Source organism: Neolamprologus multifasciatus, chromosome 6 (assembly GCF_963576455.1).
Source record: "Neolamprologus multifasciatus chromosome 6, fNeoMul1.2, whole genome shotgun sequence".
Taxonomy (NCBI): domain Eukaryota; kingdom Metazoa; phylum Chordata; class Actinopteri; order Cichliformes; family Cichlidae; genus Neolamprologus; species Neolamprologus multifasciatus.
The window spans coordinates 38,538,105-38,558,886 of NC_140444.1; the positions used below are offsets into that span (position 1 = coordinate 38,538,105).

The 20,782-nt window shown below is 42.7% G+C and overlaps 2 protein-coding genes across 4 annotated transcripts in view; both read right to left on the reverse strand.

Annotated features, from left to right (window-relative positions):
* LOC146517683 (uncharacterized) lies at positions 1-12,845 on the reverse strand. Its single transcript, XM_085163063.1, has 9 exons — positions 12,756-12,845; positions 4,576-4,671; positions 4,184-4,273; positions 3,944-4,087; positions 2,538-2,685; positions 2,263-2,307; positions 2,134-2,160; positions 1,772-1,947; positions 1-1,464 (listed from the first exon to the last, which is right to left on the reverse strand). The coding sequence occupies exons 1-9, from the start codon at positions 12,843-12,845 to the stop codon at positions 1,096-1,098; spliced, it is 1,185 nt and encodes a 394-aa protein (XP_085019189.1). The 3' UTR covers positions 1-1,095.
* The window catches only part of LOC146517684 (E3 ubiquitin-protein ligase TRIM21-like), a 22,851-nt gene continuing 14,574 nt past the window's right edge, over positions 12,506-20,782 (reverse strand). For 2 of the 3 annotated variants that reach the window (XM_085163871.1, XM_085163870.1), the window contains 8 exons: positions 19,544-19,639; positions 19,152-19,241; positions 18,912-19,055; positions 16,739-16,886; positions 16,464-16,508; positions 16,333-16,359; positions 15,964-16,139; positions 13,869-15,720 (listed from right to left, as the gene is read on the reverse strand). In XM_085163871.1, coding sequence (XP_085019997.1) covers positions 15,352-15,720; positions 15,964-16,139; positions 16,333-16,359; positions 16,464-16,508; positions 16,739-16,886; positions 18,912-19,055; positions 19,152-19,241; positions 19,544-19,639 — 1,095 coding nt within the window. In that variant the 3' untranslated portion in view covers positions 13,869-15,351. Of the gene's footprint in view, positions 15,721-15,963; positions 16,140-16,332; positions 16,360-16,463; positions 16,509-16,738; positions 16,887-18,911; positions 19,056-19,151; positions 19,242-19,543; positions 19,640-20,782 lie in introns of all 3 variants that reach the window. The other variant, XM_085163868.1, reaches the window with a different exon arrangement.

The window sequence follows — 20,782 nt, forward strand, 5'->3', positions numbered from 1 at the left end:
CAAAAACGACTTCCAAATGATTCATTAGCAGAACACAGAATAGGACATTAACACAGAGAACATATTGTCGCTCTGGGGGCACAGGAGCGCAACATAAGGGTTAAAAAAGGTGCCCTGGGCCCCAAAGTCAGAAACAGCCACGTCACAGATAAAGGTGAGGTTTGTTGCTACATCAGTCGTACCAAAACTGGAAGCAGAAACTCCAGGGTGAACCAAAATCAGCCAAAGTTACAAAGGAAACAAGCTTTTCCAAAGAAGTGCTACCTAAACTAGACGAGGACAAGCGCTACCCCAAACTCCCAAATTTAGTAAACAAGAGGAAACGTACACGAGTAAATGGGCTTCAGTGCTGTTTACAAATGGACAAAGCTATTTACAGTACTATACACTATCCTAGCTGTTGTCAGGACACACACAGGGATTAAATACTATGAATTGGGCAGCTGAGGACAGGTCTGCCGGAGACAGCGGCAGCCAATCAGAAAAAGGAGAGACTGCAGAGACTCTTAAAGGCACAGAGCACACATACAAAATGTAGTCCAGACATACCAACACACACACTGATTCATGACCAAAATATGGCCATTGTAAATGTTTTAAGGAAAGTGTTTTCCCATTTTTAATGTGATGACAGCAACACATCCTAAAAGAAATCCTAAAGTCCAACTTTAGGAACACAATGAACTGTTTCTTTTTGTGCAGCAGTCTCTAAACGTCTGATGGCCGAGGAGAGCACTTTCTGATATAACAGTCCTGGCTCTTCTTTGGTGTCATTTTTGTTTCATGATGTAGTAAGTGTGCCTTTCCAGAAGTGTAAACTGCCAAATCCACATGCGACTCCATGCCATCGGTAATGCAGGCCGTTGAGGATGATAGCAGGTCAGATGGCCTTGCTCATCTTTAGTTTGACGGATTTTCCAGAAAGAATTTCACATTTTCTGCCAACATTAATCACAATGGCAGCTTTAGCATATGCTAACCAAAGGCCATATTCTTCTTTATTGTGCTGCAAAGAATAAAATGATCAGTTACTAGTTGCAGATGTTTCTGTATCCAAGTCTTGAAGCAGTACTTTAAAGCACTTGATATAGTTTATCATTCTGTCATCGCAACAGGACAGATGATTAGTGGAGCCTCATTGCGTCCCGATTTATTTGTACAGGGGCTGAAGAACGGATGGATGGTGTCAGAAAAACTATCTGTGAATGTAAACATTAGCACTTTGGCATCTACGTTGTAGAAGGACAACAGTCCCTTGTCATAGTCGACATAGATTCCCACCCGGGACGGTCTGATGGGAACCGTCAAGTTGGTCGATGGTTCTGTTCTGAAGGCGAACTCGGAGTGATCCCGAAGGCTGAGAAACCAGTATCCATGGGCGGGGCTCACGGTGATTTTACCCTTATGGTTGATGGACCGACTGGCCACGCCGAGGTCCCAATCAGTCTTCCCCCCTACCTCCACCTGAAAGAGGACATTGTGGTAATGATTAATTTAGACATTGGACACCGAATTTGCAGTGCGCTTTGATCTTTAATGTGGATGCCATAGTTTTCCAGTTATGATGGGAGATCCCCCATATGTTAAAGAAAGAAATAAAAAACACGAATTAATCAGTAATTTATCAAAAAGAAACACATAAAATCTTCTCACTAAACTCAAGATGTCATAAAGCTCCCCTTGCTCATGTCTCCACGTCCCATCAGATGGACTGCTTTGTTTGTAGAGACTGAGAGTTTAAACTAAAAGAGCTTGTTTCCGTATTGCTTACCTCCCAGTAATGGCGCCCTGAGTTGAAGCCCTGGTTGGCCAGCACACACACTACCCGGTCAAAGCGTTTCAGGTTGTCTGGTACCAGCTGATGGCAATCTCCACAGTAAACCCTCTTCCCATCTGCTGAGACGGTGAGACGTGGGTGGGCTGTGGTGGGATCCAAAGTGATGTCGACTGACAGATACAGTGATAGAGCAATGGTTAGTTCCTCCATCCTGTAACAGCTGACTTGACTTGAGTTCGGGTTAAAGATGAATGATGTCCGGTAAACTGTAAATGCAAAAACGTCTTTGAAAGTTTCTAAAAACCTGACAGTTTAGCTCGGGGCTCAAACAAAAGTAAACGCTAAAAAGTCCATACCTGCATATTCTTGAACCCTCCTAACATCTGCAAAGAAAATGTGATAAATTAACTTGTTGACATTTTCTTCAAGTCATTTATTAGAAGAAGAATATTAGCATGTAAAGAAGCTGTCATTAAAACACTTACTCAGGTTGGGTCTAGATAACGACTGGATTGATGACGATTGCTGACCTACCAGTACGGAGAGACACATTTTTGTAATGTTCAGTTAATATTTGATGTTTGTTAATGAAAACATGATCATGCAGAGTTTGAACTTGGTGGATGGTCTTTTTTTGGCTACGTTGCTGTTGTACAGACGTTCCATTGAGTTGCAAAGGTTTACAGACACTATTTGCTCTTTTGAATCTTCAACATGACTTTACTGCCCAGTTTAACTTGAGGTGGGAATGAAGACTTACAGATTTCTGGCAGTACTCGCAGCTCTTTGTGAAACTGCACCATCATCTGATTGACGGACCTGAGACTCACACCTGACGTCAGCTGAGATGACACGGAGACTCCGGACCAGTTCTTAGCCGGCGGAGGTGCAGACAGGGAAGGGAACGTCTGCAGGGGGATAGGAATGTCATAAAGACATACAGTCTATGTTACATATCATGTTAATCATACTATATGCTCAAAGTAGCCAAATTCCAGTTACTTAGGGCCAAGTGAGAGTAGAAAAGCGCTATATAACAATCAGTCCATTTACCAAATAACAAATTCCAGTAATCACCGATTTCATTTTCATCGGCGGTTTAGGAAAAGGTCCACCCTGCTGCACTCTCTTCTGCACCTCTCTCATGCACCGTCCTTCAAACTCATCCATGTACTCCTTACATGTTCACCTGTCTCCCTCTCATTGAACTCGAACCTTCATTCTCTCGTCTCTCCAGAACATATCTGCTTGTTTCCAGACTCTCGTCCATGCACTCCCTCCCCTCACTGCAGATTACATCTGGAAACATCAGTAGTTTCTGCTGGAAAGGTAGTTGGCAGTGGTTCCTGGAGTTTGCACCAAAAACCTCCCAGTAAATGCTTTGATTGCTAGCAGATTGCTACTGACTACCTACTGGCTGAGCAGGAGTATAAGGTGTGGCACAAACCAGAAAAGTCGTGCCTCAGCCACAGCCGATGTGTTTCAAAAGACACAACATTTCGTTTAAATCTTCTCTTGTTCTTGTTTCACTTCAGCTCAGAGAATCTGTCGATTCCAGTGAACTACAGTGCTACAACATGCTGCTGACAAATGAATCACAAACTTTTTGCCAGCTGCTTGGGGATGCTTCTTTTCTAATGACTGGTCGACTGGTCCAAGGCTGGAGGAAGAAATTTCCCACTGACTAACAGCAACCTCTAGCGACTGAATGGGCGACGCTCATCAGCTTCATTCACTCGTTGCTGTTGCCACCACGAGCACCTCTACAACCCTCTCCTCCCTGGTCACGTGTCTGCACCCTAACAAACGCTGCTTATACCGAACTGTGCTGTGAGCGTGACTGGGGCGCCCCAGCTTTTAGTACCATTAGTAACCGTGGCTCTCACAATTCTCTGACAATCATTTGGTAGTTTTAAGCAAACAATAACATAAAAGCATCAGGAGTAGAGTGGAGAGTGGAGAAGACATGTTCATGTCTCCCAGCAGCGAGTGCCTCTAGCAAGATGAGTAATCCTGATCCAGGGTTTCACATCTCTGCATCTCAGTTCTCACCTCGTCAGTATATTCCTTAACTGGACTTATAGCTACTTTCTGAGAGTAACTAGTGGAGCACTGCAAACGTCTGTATTATTTTATCTGGTGCGTCATTTCATTATTTCTTCATACCTTGAGAAAGAAGATGTAGTCCTCAGACAGAGCCAGCTGACTCAGTGCTGAGCTCCTGCGTTTGAGCTCAGCTATTTCTTCTTCCAGCTCTCTCAGCACGCTCTGAGCTCTGCGCTCTGCCGCTCGAAGAGTCATCTCTATCACCTGGGTGCCACAGAAAGCGTGTGTTCACAAATATGCCGACAAATGTCTCGTCTGCTTTGAGACAAAAATAGTATGATTGTCTCTGTAGTTGGTCACCTCCAAGACTTCAGCTTGGCAGTGCTCCACGCTGGAGATCAGCTTGGAAAAAGCACAAACGGCTCCATCCGTCTCTCTCTCTGCAGTATCCTGATTAAAGCACAGCGACCAGCGGAAAAGTAGAAAAGAAGAATTCAGAGACAAACATAAATGCAAAATGTGACAAACGAAAGTGTATCTATTCTGTCATTTTCTTTTCTGATTTCATTAAACATGAGCAGCTCGGCCACATGAATACAAACAGTTTTTAAGTGTCAGCTAAAGATCTCTGCTCTCTGATTGGCTCCTGGAACAATGTAGCATGCTATCTTAACAAAACAAACAAACAAAGTGCACGTGTGAGAGAATAAACACATACGATCCTGCAGTCGTGTTGACACCACATCACTCACCTTTATCTCTCGCAGCGAGCTGTGCACCTCCTCCACTTTTCTCTCTCTCTCACTGATGAGCTCCTTCAGCTCCGCCTCAGTAAGGCCTAACTGAGCCTGTATGAGACAGAAAACACACACTGTGTCTAATAACCAATGAATTAAACATGCTCTGCTGCAGGTGCATGTTTATATACAATTAGATGCACAGTTTGTTTGTCAGTGACAGTTGACTTTGATTTAAAATCAACTGACAAACACTGAATATATGATTGAAGTGCAGATCTTCAGCTTTAATTCAGGGCTTTCAGGTATCTGTGTTACTGCTGATAGACGTCGTGTGAATTCTGATGAGTGAGAGCGAACATGATTGGATAATGGGCCAAAGCAAAAGCAACCGAAGAGTTTATCAAGATAAAGAAATGGGATATTATAACAAAGTCAGTCAGCCTAACTCAACTCTATAGAGCCACTTATTGAATACAAACTGAAGGCACAGGGACACACGAACAAGCAGCAGCTGGAGATGGTTACAGTTCAGGGTTCGAAACATCAGGGAGCCGTTTTTCATTAAAATATTAAATACAAGTCTTATATTTAAATTAGGGATTCAATTCAATTCAATTCAATTCAATTCAATTTTATTTATATAGCGCCAAATCACAACAAATGTCGCCTCAAGGCGCTTCATAGATACAGAGAAAAACCCAACAATCATATGACCCCCTATGAGCAAGCACTTTGGCGACAGTGGGAAGGAAAAACTCCCTTTTAACAGGAAGAAACCTCCGGCAGAACCAGGCTCAGGGAGGGGCGGGGCCATCTGCTGTGATTGGTTGGGGTGAGAGAAGGAAGACAGGATAAAAGACATGCTGTGGAAGAGAGACAGAGATTAATTACAGATATGATTCAATACAGAGAGGTCTGTTAATACATAGTGAGCGAGAAAGGTGACTGGAAAGGAAAAACTCAATGCATCATGGGAATCCCCCGGCAGCCTACGTCTATTGCAGCATAACTAAGGGAGGATTCAGGGTCACCTGGTCCAGCCCTAACTATATGCTTTAGCAAAAAGGAAAGTTTTAAGCCTAATCTTAAAAGTAGAGATAGTGTCTGTCTCCCGAATCCAAACTGGAAGCTGGTTCCACAGAAGAGGGGCCTGAAAACTGAAGGCTCTGCCTCCCATTCTACTTTTAAATACTCTAGGAACAACAAGTAGGCCTGCAGAGCGGGAGCGAAGTGCTCTAATAGGGTGATATGGTACTTCAAGGTCATTAAGATAAGATGGGGCCTGATTATTTAAGACCTTGTATGTGAGGAGCAGGATTTTGAATTCAATTCTGGATTTAACAGGAAGCCAATGAAGGGAAGCCAAAACAGGAGAAATATGCTCTCTCTTTCTAGTCCCTGTCAGGACTCTTGCTGCAGCATTTTGGATTAGCTGAAAGCTTTTCAGTGAGTTTTTTGGACATCCTGATAATAATGAATTGCAGTAGTCCAGCCTGGAAGTAATAAATGCATGAACTAGTTTTTCAGCGTCACTCTGAGACAGGATATTTCTAATTTTAGAGATGTTGCGCAAATGGAAGAACGCAGTCTTACATATATGTTTAATATGTGCGTTGAAGGACATATCCTGGTCAAAAATGACTCCAAGGTTCCTCACAGTGTTACTGGAGGCCCAGGTAATGCCATCCAGAGTAAGAATCTGGTTAGATACCATATTTCTAAGCTTTTCAGCGCCGAGTACAATGACCTCAGTTTTATCTGAATTAAGAAGCAGAAAGTTAGTGGCCATCCAGGTCTTTATGTCTTTAAGACATTCCTGCAGTTTAACTAATTGGTGTGTGTTATCAGGCTTCATGGACAGATAGAGCTGGGTGTCATCTGCATAGCAGTGAAAATGTATGCTATGTCTTCTAATGATGCTGCCTAAGGGAAGCATGTATAATGTAAACAGAATTGGTCCTAGCACTGAACCCTGTGGAACTCCATAATTAACCTCAGTGTGTGAAGAGGACTCTCCATTTACATGCACAAATTGGAGTCTATTAGATAGGTATGATACAAACCACTGCAGTGCAATACCTGTAATACCTACAGCATGTTCTAATCGCTCTAATAGGATATTATGGTCAACAGTATCGAATGCTGCACTAAGGTCAAGAAGGACAAGCACAGAGATGAGTCCACTGTCAGAGGTCATAAGAAGATCATTTGTAACCTTCACTAAAGCTGTTTCTGTGCTGTGATGAACTCTGAAACCTGACTGAAACTCTTCAAATAAACCATTCCTCTGCAGATGATCTGTTAGCTGTTTGACAACTACTCTTTCAAGGATTTTTGATATGAAAGGAAGGTTGGAGATTGGCCTATAATTAGCTAAGACTGCTGGGTCTAGAGATGGCTTTTTGAGTAAAGGTTTAACTGCAGCCACCTTGAAGGCCTGTGGTACATAGCCGATTATTAGAGATAGGTTGATCATATTTAAGATCGAAGAATTAATCAATGGCAGGACTTCTTTGAGCAGTTTTGTAGGAATGGGGTCTAAAAGACACGTTGATGGTTTGGAGGAAGTAATTATTGAAGTTAACTCAGAAAGATCGATTGGAGAAAAAGAGTCTAACTTAACATCAATGGTACTAAGAGTAGCTGTAGATAATATTACATCTGTGGGATGATTATTGGTAATTTTTTCTCTAATGATAAAAATTTTATTTGTGAAGAAGTTCATGAAGTCATCACTAGTTAACGTTAAAGGGATGGTTGGCTCAAAAGAGCTCTGACTTTTTGTCAGCCTGGCTACAGTGCTGAAGAGAAACCTGGGGTTGTTCTTATTTTCTTCAATCAGTGATGAGTAGTAAGCTGTTCTGGCTTTGCGGAGGGCTTTCTTATAAAGCAACAAACTATTTCTCCAGGCTAAATGATGATCCTCTAAATTTGTGACACGCCATTTCCTCTCCAGATTACGAGTCATCTGCTTTAGGGTACGTGTTTGAGAATTATACCACGGGGTCAGGTACTTCTGATTAGAGACCTTAGTTTTCACTGGAGCTACAGTATCCAGAGTCGTACGTAGTGAGGAGGTGAAATTATTAACAAGATAATCGACCTCTGTTGGGGTAGCGTTCAGATAGCTGCTCTGCTCTGTGTTGGTACAGGGCATTGACGATGATAACAGTGGCTGGATTATATTCTTAAACTTAGTTACAGCGCTTTCAGAAAGACATCTACTTTGATAAAGTCCACTCTCCACTGCTGCGTAATCAATTATTGTAAATGTAAATGTTATCAAGAAATGATCAGACAGGAGAGGGTTTTCAGGAAACACTGTTAAATGTTCAGTTTCTATGCCATATGTTAAAACAAGATCTAGAGTGTGATTAAAGTGGTGGGTGGGTTCTTTTACATTTTGAGAGAAACCAATTGAGTCTAACAACAGATTAAATGCCATGTTGAGGCTGTCATTTTTAGCATCTACATGGATGTTAAAATCACCCACAATAATTATTTTATCTGAGCTCAGAACTAAATTAGATATAAAGTCTGAGAAATCAGACAGAAACTCTGTGTAAGGCCCAGGTGGACGATAGATGATAACAAGTAAGACTGGTTTCTGAGTTTCACAGCTGGGGTGGACAATGTTAAGCATCAGGCTTTCAAATGAATTAAAAGTCTGTCTTGGTCTTTCATTAATTAATAGACTGGTGTGAAAAATTGCTGCCACACCGCCCCCTTGACCTGTGCTTCGAGATTTCTGGTAGTTAGAATGACTCGGGGGTGTTGATTCATTTAAACTAACATAATCATCCTGCTGCAACCAGGTTTCTGTAAGGCAGAGTAAATCAATTTGTTGATTCAATTCAATTCAATTCAATTTTATTTATATAGCGCCAAATCACAACAAATGTCGCCTCAAGGCGCTTCATAGATACAGAGAAAAGCCCAACAATCATATGACCCCCTATGAGCAAGCACTTTGGCGACAGTGGGAAGGAAAAACTCCCTTTTAACAGGAAGAAACCTCCGGCAGAACCAGGCTCAGGGAGGGGCGGCCATCTGCTGCGACCGGTTGGGGTGAGAGAAGGAAGACAGGATAAAGACATGCTGTGGAAGAGAGACAGAGATTAATAACAGATACGATTCAATACAGAGAGGTCTGTTAATACATAGTGAGTGAGAAAGGTGACTGGAAAGGAAAAACTCAATGCATCATGGGAATCCCCCGGCAGCCTACATCTATTGCAGCATAACTAAGGGAGGATTCAGGGTCACCTGGTCCAGCCCTAACTATATGCTTTAGCAAAAAGGAAGGTTTTAAGCCTAATCTTAAAAGTAGAGATAGTGTCTGTCTCCTGAATCCAAACTGGAAGCCGGTTCCACAGAAGAGGGGCCTGAAAACTGAAGGCTCTCCCTCCCATTCTACTTTTAAATACTCTAGGAACAACAAGTAGGCCTGCAGAGCGAGAGCGAAGTGCTCTAATAGGGTAATATGGTACTACAAGGTCATTAAGATAAGATGGGGCCTGATTATTTAAGACCTTGTATGTGAGGAGCAGGATTTTGAATTCAATTCTGGATTTAACAGGAAGCCAATGAAGGGAAGCCAAAACAGGAGAATTAATCAATTATTAAGTCATGTACTAACAGAGACTTGGAAGAGAGAGACCTAATATTTAATAATCCACATTTCACTGTTTTACTCTTTGGTTCAGATGTGGATACTGTATTGTTCTTTCTTTGTGATTGTTTAAGTTGTTTGTTGCTGGTTTTTAGTTTGTTTTTTGTCTTTTTGGAAGCAGACACAGTCTCTATGGAGATGGGTTTTTGGGGGGGTAGCAGGAGGAGAGAAGCTGCAGAGAGGCGTGTAAGACTGCAACTCTGCTTCCTGGTCCCAACTCTGGATAGTCATGTTTTGAGGGGTTTAATAAATTTGTCGATATTTCTAGAAATGAGAGCTGCTCCATCCAAAGTGGGATGGATGCCATCTCTCCTAACAAGACCAGGTTTCCTCCAGAAGGTTTGCCAATTATCTATGAAGCCCACATCATTTCTGGGACACCACTCAGACAGCCAGCAATTTAAGGAGAACATGCGGCTAAACATGTCACTCCTGGTCTGATTGGGGAGGGGACCAGAGAAAACTACAGAGTCCGACATTGTTTTGGCAAAGTTACACACCGATTCAATATTGATTTTAGTGACCTCCGATTGGCGTAACCGGGTGTCATTACTGCCGACGTGAATTATGATTTTATTGAATTTACGTTTACCCTTAGCCAGCAGTTTTAAATTTCCTTCAATGTCGCCTGCTCTGGCCCCTGGAAGACAATTGACTATGGTTGCCGGTGTCTCTAGCTTCACATGTCTGAGAACAGAATCACCAATTACCAGAGTTTGACCCCCGGCGGGTGTGTCACCGAGTGGGGAAAAACGGTTAGACACATGAATGGGTTGGTGGTGTACCTGGGGCTTCTGTTTAGGACTACGCTTCCTCCTCACCGTTACCCAGCATTTCCCCAGCTGCTTGGGGTCTGCCGGGGAACAGCTAGCGGGGCCTACGCTATCTTCGGCTGCACCAGCTACAGGGGCCTGGCTAGCTAAGGGTGAGAGCAGGGTGCAAAGCCGAGTCTCCAATTCAGTAATCCTGGCCTCCAGAGCTGCAAATATGCTACATTTGTTACAGATATCATTACTGCTAAAGGAGGCCGAGGAGTAACTAAACATCTGACACAATGAGCAAGAAAGTGCAGGAGGGACAGGTGAAGTAGCCATGGTGCTAACGGGTCGGCTACGAGCTAAGCTAGCGAAACAGTACAGAGACAGTGAGTGAATACTATAAATTAGGTAGTGAGTACACAGAAAGTGTGCTTCGGATGAAGCACGTGAAGATTATACTGTGAAAAAAGAATGTATTTAAAAGTTGTTAATTAAACTGCTAAGCAAATAAGCTACTCAGAAACACCACTGTGTTTGAGCAGGAACAGGAAGCGATACTATACCACAGAGCGAGCGAGCGAACACCAAGTGACAGCGCCACCCCACGCCATCTTATCTTAATGACCTTGTAGTACCATATCACCCTATCAGAGCACTTCGCTCTCGCTCTGCAGGCCTACTTGTTGTTCCTAGAGTATTTAAAAGTAGAATGGGAGGCAGAGCCTTCAGTTTTCAGGCCCCTCTTCTGTGGAACCAGCTTCCAGTTTGGATTCAGGAGACAGACACTATCTCTACTTTCAAGATTAGGCTTCAAACTTTCCTTTTTGCTAAAGCATATAGTTAGGGCTGGACCAGGTGACCCTGAATCCTCCCTTAGTTATGCTGCAATAGGCTGTCGGGGATTCCCATGATGCACTGAACGTTGCCCTCTCTCACTTGTAGACTCTACCTTACAATATTAGCTCCTTGACGTCACTGTTGTTGTGATTTGGCTATAAAAATAAAACTGAATTGAATTGAACTGAATTATAATATATTACCAATATATTGCTATAATATTATCATCACTTGGTGTCACAGTCACATGTATTTCCACATTATTGCACTCAGTATCTGGTTAGAACTCAGTTATATGAATTCCAGTGTAATGTTACGCAGCTACATTCACTGTTCATACAGGCTTGGCTGTTATCTAAATGTTACTCTGTGAGTAGGAATAACTCACACTTCCATTACCTTGTTTCTACCTTATTACACATATTATTACTGAGCTGGAATAGAAAGTGTTAGCCTACATTAATAAATCATTGCTCCAGCAGTCAACACAGCATTTCAGTTTACAGTATGATTAAATGGAGACAGAATATCACCAAACTAAACAAACAGATCACATCAAAGTTATAAATAGACGTGCTTGTCACTGCGTGAAATAAGTATTTGAGCAAAATATGTCGTAGTGCATATCTGGAGAAACCTTGTGGACACAGCAGCAGTTAGACATCTGTAGCTGGGCCCCAGGTTTGCACAGATCGCTCTCCTCTTTAAAGAAACTCTCTTAATCTTTCAGGTTTCAGGCTGATGGAAGGAGGCTCCTGTCCAAGATGTGATGGTTTCATGTCCTGGTGAAGCTGCTTTAGCAGAAAAACAAAGAATAAAGTTTCCACCTCCGTGTCTGTGGGGTTGATGTTCTTTGGGGTTGACATCAGTATTTTCCTTCAAACATGGCGGGTGTAGTTGATACCAAAAAGTTTGACTTTGGTTTCATCTGAACTAAAATCCTCTGAATCATTACTGTTCACTGGAAAAGTTAAAAACGTGGCTTCTTCAGCAGAGACCCTTAAATCCATGAAACGGTAAATGGCCTTTTTTATACAGCACAAGCATCGTTCACCCATTTGACCGCCGGTATGCTCAACATTCATTTAGGACCTTAGTGCCTTGGTTACAAAGGATCAAACTATTTCACTCAATGACATGCAAATCAATTTATTACATTTATGTAAGGATTATGGTTGATACTCTTCATTAAAATAAAACTACCATGAAAATGAGACTGTTCGTTTCTTTCTGTGATCGTTTGACTTCAGAGAAGAAAACGTCAAACTTGAGATTCAAACCTGTTCAGTATGTTTAGTAGATGCACCTGCGCTGTCATTTTAACAATTCTATGTGCCTTGTTGTCAAGTTACTGTGTTCAGGAATTTGGGTGCCCACGCCGCCCACTGGGGAAAAAAGTACATTTCACAGTGTGGCAGGGGCGTGGTCTGTGGCACGCAGCAGTCACAGTCTCCCCTTTTTCAGCAACGCAGCGGGAAAGCTGACTGATCCGACAAAGAAAAACACTGAAACTGGGGCTCAGGATCGCTTCACACAAGTGAACTTTTTCAACATATGAAAACAAAACAGGAGAAGGTGACATAAGACACGTGTTTATAGCCATTAGAAAAAGAGGTCAGCACAAAGGAAAAGGCAGCGAGCCTCTACTTCTATTACACATGTGTATGCTTCATGTCAGAGTCAAGCTTGGTGGGATTTAAAAGGTCTACAGTGCACACAGCTGTATGGTTACATGATAACAGAGTCTGTCATGAGAAGAGTATACAGGTGAGTCGGTTAATCAAGCTGCTGTGCAACTACATGTGGTGTAAAAGTGTAAACGGTGTAAAATGTCTGTGTTATCTTTCATGAACACTGTTAGTGGCATTAACGTTCAGAGACTTAACGTCTATTTTGGAATTTCACTCTAATTTCAGGTTTTCTACCTTCAGGTGCTTCAGAGAAGAAACAGGGAACATGACACCAGCCAGCTGGCTTTGTGTTTGTGACATAACATGCAAGGTTAGTGTGGTCATTACTGTTACACATGTGTGACACTCACGCTGTGTGTGTGTGTGTGTGTGTGTGTGTGTGTGTGTGTGTGTGTGTGTGTGTATCTGTGTGTGTGTGTGTGTGTGTGTGTGTATGTGTGTGTGTGTGTGTGTGTGTGTGTCTGTGTGTGTACTTGTGTGTGTGTGTGTACGTGTGTGTGTGTGTGTGTTCGTGTGTGTGTACGTGTGTGTGTGTGTACGTGTGTGTGTGTGTGTGTGTACGTGTGTGTGTGTGTGTGTGTGTACGTGTGTGTGTACCTGTGTGTACGTGTGTGTGCGTGTGTGTGTGCGTGTGTGTGTGTGTGTGTGTGTACGTGTGTAGCACCAAATTTAAGCATCTTAAAGTCTTTAACCAGAAACAGTCTCTCTCTGTCTCAGATAGCATCAACATTTTGCTCTGTGACCGTCTCCATGGAAATAATTCCAAACATTCAAACCATGCTTGTCACGTCACAGAGAGGAACAAAGAAATGACAAAGACATGTTTGAAGTCGCTAAGATAACTACGACAAGTAGATCCTTTTTATCTGCATAACAGAGAGAGCATTCCCACAGTACGTCGACCTCTGACCAGCGCCCTGTACAGGAAGTCTGGACTGGAGTCCTAATGTCTGATCCTGCGAGTATTACCCAGCAGCCAGTGCAGAGTTCAGATGGAGCAGATGTGGGTGAGGGGACTCGCTCGGCTCTCACTGCCCCACTGTCCGAGTGCCGTCCCTGCTTTGGCAGCTTTGTAATTAACCAACCGGTAATTAACCGGGTTCATTTTTGGGTTCTGGACAGCAGGCCAAACGGGCCTGTAACCAGTAACAGCTATTCACACTAAAACTGGTTAATGCTCAAATTCTTACCTTCACTAAGGGTTAGAAAGGGAATATCCACAATTTAGTCTTTCAGTTGCTGAAGTTTTTAAAAGTATTTTAAAGAAGAAAAGCAGAATCAAATTATATTCATAATCACATAATAACGATCAAATCACATCAATTATACTTATTTAATTAATCTAAGAAAGACAAAACAATAATCACGAACAGTGACAGAGGTGGCAAACATCATCCTTACATCAGTGAATCACATATGTGTAAAACCCTCATTCAAAAACTACTTCCAAATGATTCATCAGCAGAACACAGAATAGGACATTAACACAGAGAACATATTGTCGCTCTGGGGGTACAGGAGCGCAACATAAGGGCTAAAAAAAAGGTGCCCTGGGCCCCAAAGTCAGAAACAGCCACGTCACAGATAAAGGTGAGGTTTGTTGCTACATCAGTCGTACCAAAACTGAAAGCAGAAACTCCAGGGTGAACCAAAATCAGCCAAAGTTACAAAGGAAACAAGCTTTTCCAAAGAAGTGCTCCTAAACTAGCGCTACCCCAAACTCCCAAATTTAATAAACAAGAGAAAACGTACACGAGTAAATGGGCTTCAGTGCTGTTTACAAATGGACAAAGCTATTTACAGTACTATACACTACATACAGGTCTGCCGGAGACAGTGGCAGCCAATCAGAAAAAGGAGAGACTGCAGAGACTCTTAAAGGCACAGAGCACACATACAAAATGTAGTCCAGACATACCAACACACACACTGATTCATGACCAAAATATGGCCATTGTAAATGTTTTAAAGAAAATGTTTTCCCATTTTTAATGTGATGACAGCAACACATCCTAAAGTCCAACTTTAGGAACACAATGAAGTGTTTCTTTTTGTGCAGCAGTCTCTAAACGTCTGACGGCCGAGGAGAGCACTTTCTGATATAACAGTCCTGGCTCTTGTTTCATGATGTAGTAAGTGCGCCTTTCCAGAAGTGTAAACTGCCAAATCCACATGTGACTCCATGCCATCGGTAATGCAGGCCGTTGAGGCTGAAAGTAGGCCAGATAGCCTCGCTCATCTTTAGTTTGACGGATGTCCGTATTTTCCAGAAAGAATTTCACATTTTCTGCCAACATTAATCACAATGGCAGCTTTAGCATATGCTAACCAAAGGCCATATTCTTCTTTATTGTGCTGCAAAGAGTGGGCAGCACGGTGGCACGGTGGTTAGCACTGTTGCCGCACAGCAAGAAGGTCCTGAGTTCAATTCCACCATCAGGTCTTTCTGTGTGGAGTTTGCATGTTCTCCCCGTGTTTGTGTGGGTTCCCTCCGGGTACTCCGGCTTCCTCCCACCGTCCAAAGACATGCAGCTTGTGGGGATAGGTTAATTGGATAATCCAAATTGTCACTAGGTGTGAATGTGCGAATGAATGTGAGTGCGAATGGTTGTCTGTCCCTGTGTGTTGGCCCTGCGACAGACTGGCGACCTGTCCAGGGTGTACCCCGCCTCTCGCCCTATGACAGCTGGGATAGGCTCCAGCACCCCCCGTGACCCTGAAAAGGATAAGCGGAAGCGAATGGATGGATGGATGTGCTGCAAAGAATAAAATGATCAGTTATTAGTTGCAGATGTTTCTGTATCCAAGTCTTGAAGCAGTTGATATAGTTTCATTCTGTCATCGCAACAGGACAAATGATTAGTGGAGCCTCATTTCGTCCCGATTTATTTGTACAGGGGCTGAAGAACGGATGGATGGTGTCAGAAAAACTATCTGTGAATGTAAACATTAGCACTTTGGCATCTACGTTGTAGAAGGACAACAGTCCCTTGTCATAGTCGACATAGATTCCCACCCGGGACGGTCTAATGGGAACCGTCAAGTTGGTCGATGGTTCTGTTCTGAAGGCGAACTCGGAGTGATCCCGAAGGCTGAGAAACCAGTATCCATGGGCGGGGCTCACGGTGATTTTACCCTTACGGTTGATGGACCGACTGGCCACGCCGAGGTCCCAATCAGTCTTCCCCCCTACCTCCACCTGTAAGAGGACATTAATGATTAATTTAGACATTGGACACCGAATTTGCCCCATATGTTAAAAAATAAATAAAAAACACTAATTAATCAGTAATTTAGCAAAAAGAAACATAAAATCTTCTCACTAAACTCAAGATGTCATAAAGCTCCCCTTGCTCATGTCTCCACGTCCCCATCAGATGGACTGCTTTGTTTGTAGAGACTGAGAGTTTAAACTAAAACAGCTTGTTTCCGTATTGCTTACCTCCCAGTAATGGCGCCCTGAGTTGAAGCCCTGGTTGGCCAGCACACACACTACCCGGTCAAAGCGTTTCAGGTTGTCTGGTACCAGCTGATGGCGATCTCCACAGTAAACCCGCTTCCCATCTGCTGAGACGGTGAGACGTGGGTGGGCTGTGGTGGGATCCAAAGTGATGTCAACTGACAGATACAGTGATAGAGCAATGGTTAGTTCCTCCATCCTGTAACAGCTGACTTGACTTGAGTTCGGGTTAAAGATGAATGATGTCCGGTAAACTGTAAATGCCAAAACGTCTTTGAAAGTTTCTAAAAACCTGACAGTTTAGCTCGGGGCTCAAACAAAAGTAAATGCTAAAAGGATTTAAGTCCATACCTGCATATTCTTGAACCCTCCTAACCTCTGCAAAGAAAATGTGATAAATTGACTTCTTGACATTTTCTTCAAGTCATTAGAAGAAGAATATTAGCATGTAAAGAACTGTGTGCTGTCATTAAAACACTTACTCAGGTTGGGTCTAGATAACGACTGGATTGATGACGATTGCTGACCTACCAGTACGGAGAGACACATTTTTGTAATGTTCAGTTAATATTTGATGTTTGTTAATGAAAACATGATCATGCAGAGTTTGAACTTGGTGGATGGTCTTTTTTTGGCTACGTTGCTGTTGTACAGACGTTCCATTGAGTTGCAAAGGTTTACAGACACTATTTGCTCTTTTGAATCTTCAACATGACTTTACTGCCCAGTGTAACTTGAGGTGGGAATGAAGACTTACAGATTTCTGGCAGTACTCGCAGCTCTTTGTGAAACTGCTCCATCATCTGATTGACGGACCTGAGAATCACACCTGACGTCAGCTGAGATGACACAGAGACTCCGGACCAGTTCTTAGCCGGCGGAGGTGCAGACAGGGAAGGGAACGTCTGCAGGGGGATAGGAATGTCATAAAGTAGGGATGCAACGATACCAATTTTTTTAAACCGATACGATACCGATACTTGGATCTGAGTACTTGCCGATACCGAGTACAAAAACCGATACTTCTACCACACACACACACAAATACAATGAATTGGAAGACAGGTTTTATTTTATTCTCTGCCGATAAAAAATAAAATCTTAATAAAAATGACCACAAAAAAATTTCAAGTGAAAAATAAGCTCTTCTCTTAAATTATTGCAGAGTCTCCACATTGTAATTTAACAAAATATCACTGAACTATTGGCACTGTCTCGAGCTTTCAGAATAATAAATAAACACTTCTGTTTGGAATAAAATAAATACAAATTAGGTTTGAGAATAAAATAAACTTTTAAATTATTGCAGAGTGTCCATAATGTAAACAAACAAACAAAATAACGAAAGTATTTGGCTTTGACGAACTCCTCATCTGCCCGTGGATCATCAGTCCACTGTGCCGTTAAACCAAGGACTGACATCGCACACACACTGCTTGTCTTTACCTCTTTAGAAAGTTTTGGCACCATTATCTCCCTGATGTGTGGGCGGTTGGGAATTTCATATCTCAGCTCGAGTATGCTGAGAAGACGGTGCAATCCTATGTTTTCCACGACCGGGATTGGCTGGTCATCCAGAGCAATAAAATGAGTCAGAGCCTCTGTTATTTTAACTGCCCGTGGATTTTCTCTTGACATTTTTCATCGCTTTTCCAAAACCTGAGTTAAAGTTGGCTGTTCCACACTGCTGACATTTTGTTTAGCCTAGCTACAGCAGCCTCCAGTTTCTCTTTTTTTACTCGTCTAACCCTGTGCCTGTTTAGCGCGGGATGTCCCCTAGTGGCCAATCTAAAAAACTACAACAAAAATGACAATCCACCCTCTGATTAATGAAATAAGTTAGTATCGGTTCATGGTATCGGTTAACTTTTACGAGTTAACCAATACCACATTTTTACAGTATCGGTCCCGATACCCGATACCAGTATCGTAAAGACATACAGTCTATGTTACATATCATGTTAATCACACTATATGCTCAAAGTAGCCAAATTCCAGTTACTTAGGGCCAAATAACAAATTCCAGTAATCACCGATTTCATTTTCATCGGCGGTTTAGGAAAAGGTCCACCCTGCTGCTCTCTCTTCTGCACCGCTCTCATGCACCGTCCTTCAAACTCATCCATGTACTCCTTACATGTTCACCTGTCTCCCTCTCATTGAACTCTAACCTTCATTCTCTCTTCTCTCCAGAACATATCTGCTCTTTTCCAGACTCTCGTCCATGCACTCCCTCCCCTCACTGCAGATTACATCTGGAAACATCAGTAGTTTCTGCTGGAAAGGTAGTTGGCAGTGGTTCCTGGAGTTTGCACCAAAAACCTCCCAGTAAATGCTTTGATTGCTAGCAGATTGCTACTGACTACCTGCTGGCTGAGCAGGAGTATAAGGTGTGGCACAAACCAGAAAAGTCATGCCTCAGCCACAGCCGATGTGTTTCAAAAGACACAACATTTAGTTTAAATCTTCACTTCAGCTAAACTACAGTGCTACAACATGCTGCTGACAAATGAATCACAAACTTTTTGCCAGCTGCTTGGGGATGCTTCTTTTCTAATGACTGGTCGACTGGTCCAAGGCTTGAGGAAGAAATTTCCCACTGACTAACAGCAACCTCTAGCAACTGAATGGGCTCATCAGCTTTATTCACTCGTTGCTGACAATCATTTGGTAGTTTTATGCAAACAATAACATAAAAGCATCAGGAGTAGAGTGGAGAGCGGAGAAGACATGTTCATGTCTCCCAGCAGCGAGTGCCTCTAGCAAGATGAGTAATCCTGATCCAGGGTTTCACATCTCTGCATCTCAGTTCTCACCTCGTCAGTATATTCCTTAACTGGACTTATAGCTACTTTCTTAGAGTAACTAGTGGAGCACTGCAAACGTCTGTATTATTTTATCTGGTGCGTCATTTCATTATTTCTTCATACCTTGAGAAAGAAGATGTAGTCCTCAGACAGAGCCAGCTGACTCAGTGCTGAGCTCCTGCGCTTGAGCTCAGCTATTTCTTCTTCCAGCTCTCTCAGCACGCTCTGAGCTCTGCGCTCTGCCGCTCGAAGAGTCATCTCTATCACCTGGGTGCCACAGAAAGCGTGTGTTCACAAATATGCCGACAAATGTCTCGTCTGCTTTGAGACAAAAATAGTATGATTGTCTCTGTAGTTGGTCACCTCCAAGACTTCAGCTTGGCAGTGCTCCACGCTGGAGATCAGCTTGGAAAAAGCACAAACGGCTCCCTCCGTCTCTCTCTCTGCAGTATCCTGATTAAAGCACAGCGACCAGCGGAAAAGTAGAAAAGAAGAATTCAGAGACAACCATAAATGCAAAATGTGACAAACGAAAGTGTATCTATTCTGTCATTTTCTTTTCTGATTTCATTAAACATGAACAGCTCGGCCACATGAATACAAACAGTTTTTAAGTGTCAGCTAAAGATCTCTGCTCTCTGATTGGCTCCTGGAACAATGTAGCATGCTATCTTAACAAAACAAACAAACAAAGTGCACGTGTGAGAGAATAAACACATACGATCCTGCAGTCGTGTTGACACCACATCACTCACCTTTATCTCTCGCAGCGAGCTGTGCACCTCCTCCACTTTTCTCTCTCTCTCACTGATGAGCTCCTTCAGCTCCGCCTCAGTAAGGCCTAACTGAGCCTGTATGAGACAGAAAACACACACTGTGTCTAATAACCAATGAATTAAACATGCTCTGCTGCAGGTGCATGTTTATATACAATTAGATGCACAGTTTGTTTGTCAGTGACAGTTGACTTTGATTTAAAATCAACTGACAAACACTGAATATATGATTGAAGTGCAGATCTTCAGCTTTAATTCAGGGCTTTCAGGTATCTGTGTTACTGCTGATAGACGTCGTGTGAATTCTGATGAGTGAGAGCCAACATGATTGGATAATGGGCCAAAGCAAAAGCAACCGAAGAGTTTATCAAGATAAAGAAATGGGATATTATAACAAAGTCAGTCAGCCTAACTCAACTCTATAGAGCCGCTTATTGAATACAAACTGAAGGCACAGAGACACACGAACAAGCAGCTGGAGATGGTTACAGTTCAGGGTTCGAAACATAAGGGAGCCGTTTTTCATTAAAATATTAAATACAAGTCTTATATTTAAATTAGGGATTCAATTCAATTCAATTCAATTTTATTTATATAGCGCCAAATCACAACAAAAGTTGCCTCAAGGCGCTTCATAGATACAGAGAAAAACCCAACAATCATATGACCCCCTATGAGCAAGCACTTTGGCGACAGTGGGAAGGAAAAACTCCCTTTTAACAGGAAGAAACCTCCGGCAGAACCAGGCTCAGGGAGGGGCGGGGCCATCTGCTGTGATTGGTTGGGGTGAGAGAAGGAAGACAGGATAAAAGACATGCTGTGGAAGAGAGACAGAGGTTAATAACAGATATGATTCAATACAGAGAGGTCTGTTAACACATAGTGAGTGAGAAAGGTGACTGGAAAGGAAAAACTCAATGCATCATGGGAATCCCCCGGCAGTCGTCGTCTATTGCAGCATAACTAAGGGAGGATTCAGGGTCACCTGGTCCAGCCCTAACTATATGCTTTAGCAAAAAGGAAAGTTTGAAGCCTAATCTTAAAAGTAGAGATAGTGTCTGTCTCCCGAATCCAAACTGGAAGCTGGTTCCACAGAAGAGGGGCCTGAAAACTGAAGGCTCTCCCTCCCATTCTACTTTTAAATACTCTAGGAACAACAAGTAGGCCTGCAGAGCGGGAGCGAAGTGCTCTAATAGGGTGATATGGTACTACAAGGTC

Bases quoted from the DNA above. Each gene is read 5' to 3' on its own strand.
- LOC146517683 (XM_085163063.1), bottom strand. From the start codon at position 12,845: ATGACCACACTAACCTTGCATGTTATGTCACAAACACAAAGCCAGCTG. The intron at 2,161-2,262 runs GTAAGTGTTTTA...TTTTCTTTGCAG, and splicing joins GTTATCTAGACCCAACCTGA to ATGTTAGGAGGGTTCAAGAA. The intron at 1,465-1,771 runs GTAAGCAATACG...GTCCTCTTTCAG, and splicing joins CAGGGCGCCATTACTGGGAG to GTGGAGGTAGGGGGGAAGAC.